The 12,048-nt window shown below is 43.1% G+C and overlaps 1 protein-coding gene across 1 annotated transcript in view; it reads left to right on the top strand.

Moving 5' to 3' along the window:
• The first annotated feature begins 203 nt into the window (after window positions 1–203).
• Window positions 204–12,048, top strand: part of usp12b (ubiquitin specific peptidase 12b) — a 98,128-nt gene continuing 86,283 nt past the window's right edge. Inside the window, exon 1 of the mRNA XM_084327886.1 lies at window positions 204–343. Coding sequence (XP_084184012.1) covers window positions 296–343 — 48 coding nt within the window. The 5' untranslated portion in view covers window positions 204–295. The remainder of the gene's footprint in view (window positions 344–12,048) is intronic.

The raw sequence follows: 12,048 nt of genomic DNA, 5'->3' as shown, positions 1-12,048 counted from the left end.
TCAATCAATCAATCAATCAATCAATCAATCAAACATACATTTTGACTTCACTTGAGCACCGCTCACCGGCGCGGTGCCGTAACGTGAATCGCGCAGCCCCTGTGGCTCAGCAGCGTTGTGCGTCATGACGTCAGCGACACGCCCTCATCACCGTCCCACTCCTCCCCCAGACTGGAGGACGGACGGACGGACGGCCAGCAGCAGAAGGTTCTCACCCGGCCGGAACTCTGCAGCCGCATCGGGCTGTGTGTGACTATTTCAAAATTGGGGTTCGGTCCAATATGGCGGCTTACGGATGGAAATACTGATGACAGTCCGAAAGATCGCCTCGATTTGTACGATGGTATGGGATTCTTCTGTTCTACATCTTCAATGTGATGTTGTTGTTCTGTCCAGTGTTGTCTTCTTGACGAGCCCAGCTAGCACGCTATGCTAAGCTAGCTCGGCTTTTGTAGCGGCGATGTGCTAACCTTACAGCAGGATAACATGATGATGATGATGATGATGATAACAGCATAACAGGATCTACAGAAAGTTGTCCCGTGTAACCCGTTAGCTTGGCTAACGTTGGCTAGCTCCATGGTCACATTGTATGGTTTGCTATATATCGTTTTGATCACAAACCGAGCTTGCTGCATATACAACAGCGATGTACAGCTAACGTTAGTTTATGTGCCCAGCTCAATTTCACACAGACTGGAGGGTGGATCAAGGGTAGAGAGAGAGAGAGCTAATTAGCCTAGCCTGCTAGCCTGTCGTTAGCTGTTTCAATCAAGATTGACTGTCAACAACAACACTTACCGGTAGAGATACTAACGTCATGTTAGCAGATCCGTAGCTGCCTTTTTGTCTTTGCTATAAGCTTTTCTAAACTACGAGGCTTTGTGTAGTCATTTATTGGTATGTTATTGACAGAGATCAGTAACTTAACTGTTATTGAGGAGGATTGATTGATTGAAAACTTTATTAACAGATTGCAGAATGGCTACAGTACAGCCCAATACATACAATTGTTAAGGGGATGCAGACCAGAGAAAGACTTTCGTCTTGTTTACATCAGGGTCCCCCATTTTCAATTCATCATAACATATATGACACGACATACAGATAGACAGTAGTACTGCTACATCTATACATTTATGACATACCAGATTTGCAAATACAGTACTGTTTGTGATACAAAAAGAGTCACGAAAAAAGGTGAATATCAACAGATGATGGCTACCATTGGGCACATTGACATTAAGATGATTATGCATTTATTAAGCTTACCAAATGGCACGATTAATGCCAGATTAGCTAACATTGGCATGAAGAGAAACAAACAAGTTTCCATATTTTGCTGTAGGTGCTGCCAGGCAGAATGGTTCAGTCTGTAATACAGGAACTCGTGTCGGCTTGGTTACCACATTCAGGCTCGCCTGGAAGTGTAACATCACCTCATAACTTGTCCTTTATGTTTTTGCCAAGGATATGTTGAACAGTGGTGTTCACAGCTGTGTTTTCTACAGTGCTTGGGGTTCATAGGCAAAATGAAACACTTTTATCTGCAGATTCAAAAGTATCTTTCCATTATGCTAGTTAGAGAGTGGCAAAGGATAAGAAGCAAAGACAATTTACACACAGGGTGGGAATCACCAGTTTCATCATGATACGATACGATATCGATTCTTTGGACAACGATACGATATTTGCCGATATCACAAAGTCTCTCACGATACAATACGATACGATTAGATTCAGGTGCCTGCGATCGATATGAGATGATATCATATGCCCATTTAACACAATCAGTAACATTTAGATCAACAAAAAAAAGGTAATGAAAATATCAATCTATTGTTTTTAATACAAATAGACCTCCTGTTCACTGTAAAGTGCCACGTTTTTATATATTGAGCTTTAAACTTTAAGCTAAATTTTTTGGAACTCAAAACTCACAACCTCCCTCTCCCAAACCGTTCCTACAACAATTTGTTGATGTTGCATGATCATGTATAGGCCTACATTTATTATGTATTATATTGTTTATGTTTAAATAACATTTAAACATCAAACTCCTCTGACCTCATCTGGTCTTTCCAAAGACGCGCGCACACACACACACACAGAAAGGGATAATGCTATGCTGTAACATCTACACACACGGAGCTACTGCTGTTGTTCTTGGGCGGATATGAGACTCGCCACAGGATTTTCAAAATAAGAGTATCGATATGAATCGATCTTATTACATCGCATCGATCCGATTCGATTGTTGATAATTACATCGATGTATCGATCTGGATCGATGTATCGTCCCACCCCTACAATCTACACTACAGTCTGTGGTCTCTATAGTTTACAGTCTAAACATCTCTCTCCACACTGTAGTATGTGGTCTCTACAGTCTGTGGTCTCTACAGTTGATAGTCTAAGCCTCTCTGTCTCTCTACAGTCTGTGGTCTCCACAGTTGATAGTCTAAGCCTCTCTGTCTCTCTACACAGTCTGTGGTCTCTACAGTTGACAGTCTAAGCCCCCTGTCTCTCCATAGTCTTAGTATGGTCTCTATAACTCAGCCCTCTCTCTTTGCCCAAATCTGACAAACAGTTCTGTTCTGTCTTTGTTTATTTATTTTAGCACTGTAGCTAAGTTACTCGGGCAGGCAAGAGAGCTAAGAGCTTTACGCCAGAAGATTAACTTGGTTGGCAGTTGGCACTGTGTGTAACTTATCACATTTCTAACTGCTCTGCACCTTTCAGCACTGACAGGCAGCCACACAGATGCATTGCCTGGCAGAGATCTGCTGCCTTTTTAATTTAGGCTACTGTGTGTGTGTGTGTCTGTGTACGTGCACTGAAAGCACTATAAGCACTTACTTGGCCAGACAGTACTGCTGGTTCATGCATGCATACTGTTTCGAGGACCACACACCAAGCCGGAGAGTCTTTTTAAGTTTATAGGAGCGAAATTAAAGCCCGCCAAGCGCCATTGGCGGGCAGATTTTACGTTTGGCGGGTGGGACTGAGAGGTCTGTCCGCCATGTGGCGGGCAACGAAACAGTCATGTGAAAACCGATCGAATAACATGATCCAATTCTTAGCGGAGTTCTCACTCGCTGTCAAGCACACAGACATGCAACGCGCTGCTCCTCCCTCCTCCAGCCCCTCCCAACCCCATGTAAACAGAGAGGCTAGAATCTAACGTTAGCTACCGTTACAAAATGACCCAGTCAACTATTCACTTTTAGTTTAATACTGAGGCATTGTCCGTTATCTAGCCGGCTAGCTACTGATACCTCCCGATATCAACAAATGCTCCAGCAAGTCTAGTAGTGCATAATACCTCCGTTGGATAGGTAGCTACCTAGTACACGTTAGCTCCAGTAGGGCCCAGCTGCAGCGCTGGAGAATCCTTGCTGGAGCTGGAGGCTACAGTATAGGGTCCAGCTGCAGCGCCGGAGAATCCTTGCTGGAGCTGGAGGCTACTCGAGTATACACCAGCGTTTCCGTTAGCCGGTAATTACCGGTATTTGACCGGCAAAATATGTTGAAGTCCGAATATTTAAATCTCTCCGGTCTTAATGTCCGGTGAAAATAATTCCTCTAAGCACAATTTTATTATTTGAATTGTATTAAAATCGGCTAAAATTAAATAGCCTATGCGATGAACTAAACAATAATTCCATTTTCAGTTTAATTGTTGCTTCACTCTGATATGATGGCGCCGCTCAGATGTGAAACTTATTTTTCTTTTTTTTTGAGCCTGCACGCTCTGGCCACCATAATGACAAACAGGTATACGAGGAAGAGAGAGAGATGGCGAAACAAGCTAAGCTTAGTAAATATTTCATGAAACCAAGCACAAGCAGGTCTAATAATGACAACGAAGATGAGTCTTCTGAACTTGAAGTCACAGAGACCGCTGACGCTGATGCCGTGGTGGCTCCCGCGGAAAAGAAACAAAAATGTCGAGCGTACTTTTACTATTAATTTATTGATTGAACCACAAAGAGCATCCCCAGTCTGCTGCTACCGTTGCGAGCCTCGCCTGTTCCAATGGGGATCTATTAAAGTCGAACCAGCAACTAAAGTCGCTGTTCTCGCAGCCGTCGCAGGTACAAAACGAATAGGCACAACGAGAGACGGGGTGAGTGAGTGTTGACATTTTTAATCATATGCAACTGTTGGTTGACTGCCGTGTCACATAGTAATGCATATTATTGATTATAACTAAATGTAGGCTATAACCTATAATGAAATTAACAAATGCGTTACACGCATGTGGCTCGTCCTCTCTGCATGTGGCGACAAGCTAGCAAACGAGGCAATGTGATGATCAACTACAGTTTGCTGTGTGTGAAGTTGAACATTATGATATGTGTGACGTGTCTGATACAACGAGGTGAAGCGATGTCTACTCGAGATTAATTTGGGGGTGCGTGTGACAGAGCTGCTGCAGCGCAAGCCTGCGGGGCGGGAGCTTGATGCTGGTAGCGTATCACACTAACTTGAGAGGCGAGAGATAGTAATTTGATTCTGCAAATCAATTTCTCATTCTTCGCTTGATGTAATTAATACACATGTCCAATTATAACGGAATTCGTTAGCTCATAAAAATGTGATTATAATAGACTGCTGTTTAAAACTCTGACCGGAATATCTCGAATATGTCCGGTGATAGAAATCTTGCAGGACACCCAGACCGGCACGAATATGTTCTAACGGAAACGCTGGTATACTATACACACAGACAGTGGAGCTGTTTGCAGATAGCGAGCATTTTGACTTGTTGCGTGGTGGCGATGTCTCGCAGATAATACAACTACAAGTATGATTATATAATATATATATTTTATTAAAAAAAATAAAAATTAAAAAAATTGGCTGGTAAGAAATATGCTTGGCGGATAGATTTTTCTCATCTACCAGCCTCTGGCCGGTGAGTCAAAAAGTTAATTTTGCTCCCTGGCTCCCCGTCAACAGCGCTCTGCCGGGACGATGGCATTTTAAGAAAGTATCTGCTCTGCTGTTAAAATGACAAATGGCAATTGACACTTTAATTCACGGTCGATTAAGCACACGTTTGTTTTATAATGCTCACTCAGCGAGTAGGGTATATCTACAGAGCCCAACGTCCGCAGTGTTGTTGATAAATTACGTCATATGGTATCGGAGCGCAACATTAGAGGGTACTCGCCGATACCGATACCAGCATTTTAGGCAGTATCGGCGGCATTTTCAATACTGGTATCGGTATCGGAACAACTCTAGTGTTGACGCTGCTGCTCTGTTTTCAAGAAAGTGAAAGAACGTTGCTAGCTGCCGGAGCCCAGATATTATTTTTAGCCGCCAGACGGTAAATCTACACGCATTTGGCGAATGCCGTGCAGTTATTTTGTTCCCTGTCTCCGCCCCAAAAGAGGAAGTAAACCGCCCGGTAGGGTAGACTAGGGCTGGGCGATATGGCCAAAAACGTTATCGCGATAAAATTATAATTATTTTCATATAACTCGATATCGATAATTATCGTCGATATAATGTCTGTCAAGTTTAATTAACTTATTATGCCCGGCGCCGATGGACGGGCTATTAATATACTTGTTTTGCTGCTGCGAATGTCTCAAGTTTCAAGTTTCTTTAATAGTTGTCATACAGAAGTACAGAATACTTTTGTACAAAATGCTTCTTACTGTTGCGCTCCAGAGACTGTGCATGACAAGATAAGTATGAAATAAAAACATAGTAAAAATTAGAAGTAAAAAAAGAGGTCACAGTGTTCAGTTTTGACATATGTACAATGTTCGTAGACGTAGTTACCATACAATATACAATACTGTGCAGTGTACTAATATACAATACAATATAGTGCAAGGCATAAATGGACGAGGTGCAGTTTAGGTACAATTCACAGTAGGTGTACGAGTTGTAGTGCAAATCCTTTATCAATAAATATAAAGTGTAAGTGTGTTTGTGTGATCTAAAGTGTGGAGAGTGGGTGCTGCAGTGTGTTGTTTGTTTGAGTGAGTGTGTGCGTGTGGGTGTGTGTGCTGTGTGCATTTGATGGTTGTTGCATAGTGATTATTGTTCGTTTAGCGATTATTTTCGTTTAGCAGCCTGATGGCCTGGGGATAGAAGCTCCTTCTGAGTCTTTCTGTGCTCGCCATAAGACTCCGGTATCGCTTGCCTGACGGCAGCAGTTCAAAGAGGCAGTTGTTCGGGTGGCTCGAGTCCTTAATAATTCTCTTAGCCTTCCCCTTGCACCGCTTGTTGTAAATGTTCTGGAGGGTGGGAAGCCCCCCTCTAATTGTGCGTTCGGCTGAACGTGTCACTCTTTGTAGTCTGCTACGGTCTTGTGCAGTGCTATTCCCAAACCAGGAGGTGATGTTGCCGGTCAGAGAGTCGAGTTGATGTAGGGGTGGGCAATATGACGATATTAAATAAATATCGGGTACAATTCATTAACGATACACTTTTTAAACATATCGTGGACATCGTGATGTTTTGCACAAAACCTCACGTCAGTTTCTAAGCCGCCGCGGCTGAGATGAGACTTACTTTAGCGCAGCACTTTCCTCTCTCCCTCACACAGACACACACACTCGCCCAATTTACGTCACGTACACGCACACACGCCTAGAGAGGTGGTAACTAAGTTAGCCGTTAACTAAGCTAACTAACCTTAGCCGCTAACCCTGGTAACGCTCACAGGGGAGTGATCCACGACACCAGTTCCATTAGTGAGAAAAGGGGGGGTGGGGGCTATATTGACGAGGCTTGAATGACAACAGAGGTTTATATAATCATATTGGCGTGACTATCCATCAAAGGGTTAAATCAAGCATTTTTAAGTGCTTTAGAGGAAATATCAAAATATCGCAATATATATCGTGTATCGTGATGGAGCAAAAACATATCGTGATATCATTTAGAGGCCATATCGCCCAGCCCTAAGTTGATGTCGTCATCAGTCCGCGCACGTTAGCAGTTAGCCAAAGCAAGCGCAGTATCTCATGACAATGTACTAAATATGACCCTAAAATAGCGCCGTGCAAGCTAATTAGCCTAGCCAGCCTTGTTTACTGAGTCCTACCTCCGGGTCTACTTCCGGGTCTCCTTCCGCTGTCGGCCATCTCCTTCACTGATTGGTTGTTAGTGCGTGTGCTCATATCCAAGCTTGGAAAATCGATATATCGAAACTTTGCGACCACGTTTCATGTTTATTTCGAGGAAATAATTTATTGCAATAGTTATCGTTATCATTTTATCGCCCAGCCCTAGGGTAGACCCTCCTGTATTCCCCCTGGTCATACACAGTTAGACCCTCCTGTATTCCCCCTGGTCATACACAGTTAGACCCTCCTGTATTCATTGTCTGCATTTGTACCTCACTGTTTATTCATTTCTACTCACTGTACTTAGATTGTACTTAGGCTGTACTTTATATTGTATATTGTATATTCCTTTTACTTACTTTGTTACTTACTTTTTTACTGTATGTAGCACACTCTCAGGGGCTCATACAGAACCAAGCATTTCACCGTAAAGTACATGTATTTTATTGTGACAAATAATAAACAAACTAGAAACTTGAACTTGAAACTTGAATTTGAATTCCCCCTGGTCATGCACAGTTGGGAATAAATCCATAGGTGAAAATCTTTAGGTCCAGAGATGAAAGGGGCCTTGCAATGTAGATGTGATCTGTTTGGGTCTCTAGACCAGGGTTTCCGTTAGAATTTTTTTTTGCAGGTCTGAGTGTCCGGTAGATTTCAATCTACCGGACAAAGGGGATAAATTCCGGTCAGAGTTTATTTATTTATTTTTTTAACTTTGGCCATTCCCCTGGCTCTTTTTAGCGTTTATCGCATTTATTCTGGTCAAGAATGACCGACAGAAACAGGCTGAAGGGGTACAGATGGGGGGGAAGACACTCTGGGAAAGGCACGGCTGCAGTCCGGGATTCGAACTCGCTAAACCCCAGATCCGTGACGAGCACGGTTGTCCCCGGCGCCGAAATAGCGCTCGAGGTACGTGGTGAGCTACTGGAGCTCCCCCGGTCAGAGTTTATTGAGCTTAAAAACAATTGATAGGCCTATATAAAGAATGACATCATCAAGGCATTTATAATATTTTAACTTAAAACTAGGCTACTTTTGCGTATATATACAGTCATTAATATATTCCAAATAAAATAAGTCCCTCGAGACTTCGTGCTGCTGCCGACTTGAGGTGTCGGTGGGCAGTCTGCCCAAAATTAATAAACAGCAGTCTGTTATAATCACATTTTTATGAGCTAACGAATTCCGTTATATTGGACATTTGTATTAATTATATCAAGCGAAGAACTGAGAAATTTGGCAGAGAGAGACGGCAACATTATCGTGGGGTTGCGTGATGACTCCACCTCCCAACGACTTGGTGCTGGTCATAATGTCCTGTGAAAATAATTCCCTCTAAACACAATTAGATTATTTGAATTGTATTAAAATAGGCTAAAATTAAATAGCCTATGCGATGAACGAAACAATCATTACATTTGTTTCATCGTTGCTTCACCAAGCAGCCGGTCTAATAATGACATCGCTGTTGTCAGCGCGAGCTGGCTGCTGCTCGATTTACGTGAAGCATCCATCTGCAGACACACAGAGCAGCGGTGTTTTTAGGTCCGGTCTGGGGACCGCTCAGCAGCGCCCCCCACCCAACAGCTGAATTGCCAATGGCTGAATTGGAGTACTGCACCTTGCCGGCAAAGTTGGTGGGTTCTGTGTGTCTGCAGATGGATGCTTCACGTTAGATACTGCCTAGACGGCACTCTGTGGGAATGGAGCTGTTCCTCGGGCGGCTGGAGGAGCCTTAGGGGGCTTTCACACTCAGCCTTTTGTATCGAATCACCGTCCCGGAGCACGGGGGGAGTGTTCTCACTCACCCCTTTTGGGGTGCGAAACGGCGCTGATTCGTTTCACCCCCCGCTGAACGGGATCAGCTGGCAGAGGTGGTCTCGGGTTCGGGCCCGGAAGAACGGGGGGTGTGGCTTTGCGAGCTTGTACCTTTTCACGGGCGTGGCGCCTGGTGCTGACATAATGTCATAAATTTGCTATGTCTATACATTGTTCGAATGCATTTATTTCTATTAGACCAGTGGTGCCCAACCAGTCGGCCGTGGTCGACCAATAGATCGCTCAAAACGTTCAAAAGCGGACTCTACAACACCATCCATTCGTGATAAAATGGGGTGGGTTATATTGACAACAAGGCTTGACAACAGAGGTTCAAATATAACTTCATATTTATTGGCAATTTGTTCATTTTATATCAACATCCAGAGTCCGCAGTCGTGTTAAGACATTCCCGTTTACATTTTCGGTCGACCAGTAGATCAATGACTTCAATTCAATATAATCGATTGTTTATAAATTGTTGAGAAATGTTACTAGTAAAAGGTTATAAAGCTAACTAGCGTTAGCCGTTAGCTTAGCGTTATTGTTAACCCTGCAAAACGATCAAAAGCGGACTCTACAACAGAGTTCCATTCGTGAGAAAAGGGGGGTGGGTTATATTGACAAGGCTTGTGACAACAGAGGTTCAAATATAACTTCATATTTATTAGTTATTTGTTTCTTTATATCAACATCCATTCTCCAGTCTCCGTGTTAACACTTCCTGTGTTTACATTTCGAGCGTGACATCATCGACTACGGCAAGCTTACAAGCTCAAAACGCAAACCGTAAACAAAACCCAGAGCGCACCCAGACTGAAGTGTGTACACAAACTAGAGGGGGGAGAGGGGGGGGGGAGTTCGCATCAGATCTCGGAACGGGCAGAACGGAACGAAATAGAAACGAATAGGGTGAGTGAGAAAAGGCCCTTAATGGAACCGTGTGCCAGAAGGGAAGAACCAATACTATCAATTAGGGTTGGGTACACTACCTTTCACATTTGAACTGATACAGTTACCTGTGAATCGATACCGGTACCAAACGGTACCTTTTATCTGTACTTTAGTCTCTAAAAATGTAATCTACCTACCTCAGTTGTAAAAAATAATTCCAACTCGAAACTTCTAATAATTTATTATCATTATTATTTATTTAGAACAATTTGTTAATATATATATTATATATAATATTGCAGCGAGCGTTGTCTGCATCTAGCTTTGTAAAGTGTAACAACACTTGCGACTGTTTTCGGGCTTGTTGTTGAATCAAGTCAAATCCTAGGTAAGCGTGTATTGTCTGCGTGAACGTTGACGTGAATGTGCGGCACACTTCATAGGTTTTGTTTTGCGGTAAACTAAACGTTTATGTCATCTGACTTTTTTTTATATATACCGAAATGTGGCACGGGCGGATCTCACGTGATTCGGTCGGTACCCACCCCTACCATTGAATAGTACCGGTCAGGGTTTCTGTTAACCGGTAATTACCGGTATTTGACCGGCAAAATCTGTTGAAGTCCGACATATTTAATCTCTCCGGTCATAATGTCTGGTGAAAATAATTCCCTCTAAGCACAATTTGATTAGTTGAATTGTATTAAAATAGGCTAAAATTAAATAGCCTATGCGATGCACGAAACAATCATTACATTTGTTTCATCGTTGCTTCACCAAGCAGGTCTAATAATGACAACGACGTTGTCAGCGAGAGCTTAGTGCTGGGTTTGCGAGTGCATGCAGCTGCAGAGCCACAGAACCCACCAGCTGTGCCGGCACAGTGCAATACTCCAATTCAGCCATTGGCAATTCAGCTGTTGGGTGGGGGGCGCTGCTGAGCGGTCCCCAGATAGGGCCTGAAAACAGCTGAATCTGCGGCTCTGCAGCGGCATACTCTCACAAATAAGTCGTTGGGAGGTGGAGATTCATCACGCAAACCCACGATAATGTTGCCGTCTCTCTCTGCCAAATTTCTCAGTTCTTCGCTTGATATAATTAATACAAATGTCCAATATAACGGAATTCGTTAGCTCATAAAAATGTGATTATAACAGACTGCTGTTTATTAATGTCGGGCCGACTGCCCACAGACACCTATTTCATTTAAAGTCAGCAGCAGCACGGAGTCTCTGGACTTATTTTATTTGGAATATAATGACTGTATACGCAAAAGTAGCCTAGTTTTAAGTTAAAATATTATAAATCTACATGCCTTGAGGATGTCATTCTTTATATAGCCTGCCTATCAATTGTTTTTAAGCTCAATAAACTGACCGGAATTTCTCTCATTTGACTGGTAGATTGAAATCTAACGGACACTGAGGCCGGCAACAATTTTTTCTAACGGAAACCCTCGTACCGGTATGTTCCGCTTGTGCCCCGACTGCATCACTCGTCCTCTCACTGCCTCCGGCCTTTGCTACCTGTAACCGTTAGAGAAATTAAAGAATATTATCCACCCTAAAAGTGTTTTGTTTTTTGTGATAAAATTTTTTTATTTTCCATTTTTCAAACATGAAACATCACAACTCACAACACAATAATAACAATAATACGTAAAAGACATCCAAAAACATAAACTAACCCAACAATGATTAGACAATAAATTAGACAGATTATACATTTGCATACATATCCAGTTCAAATAAGCTGTCGCAAAGTATAAGGAAAATAAAACATTTACTATAAAAAAGGGCTTCCTGAGCCCCCTCCATCCCCAGGCCCGGCAGCCGCGAACCCCAACCCCGGAGGACCCGGAGTCCGGCGCCCCCACGGGCCAAAGAATAGAATAGAAATACTCTATTCTATTCTTTGGCCACTTTAATGCCTCGACCCGCAGAGACCCCCAACCACGGCCCCCCCCAGTCAGAGCCCACGGCCACCAGACCCACAGCCAAAGGGGGTCCCGAAAATATACATCATTAAAATTACAAGAGAAGAGACCTAAAAGTGTTTTGTTAGTCATTTGTTGACCGCAATTCATTCTGCCCTTACTGTGCTTTCGAGCACCTCCGCTGGCCAACAGCGGAGGTGTTGGCTACATATGCCCTCTTTGGCCAGAGTCATACTTGTGATGTCATCGGGATAAACATGATTTGTTCCATTCAGGTCTTGATTATAATGGGTAAAAAAA

This window comes from Notolepis coatsorum (genome assembly GCF_963971535.1).
Source record: "Notolepis coatsorum genome assembly, chromosome: 13".
Classification (NCBI taxonomy): Eukaryota; Metazoa; Chordata; class Actinopteri; order Aulopiformes; family Paralepididae; genus Notolepis; species Notolepis coatsorum.
This window is presented reverse-complemented; position numbering and strand designations above follow the sequence as displayed.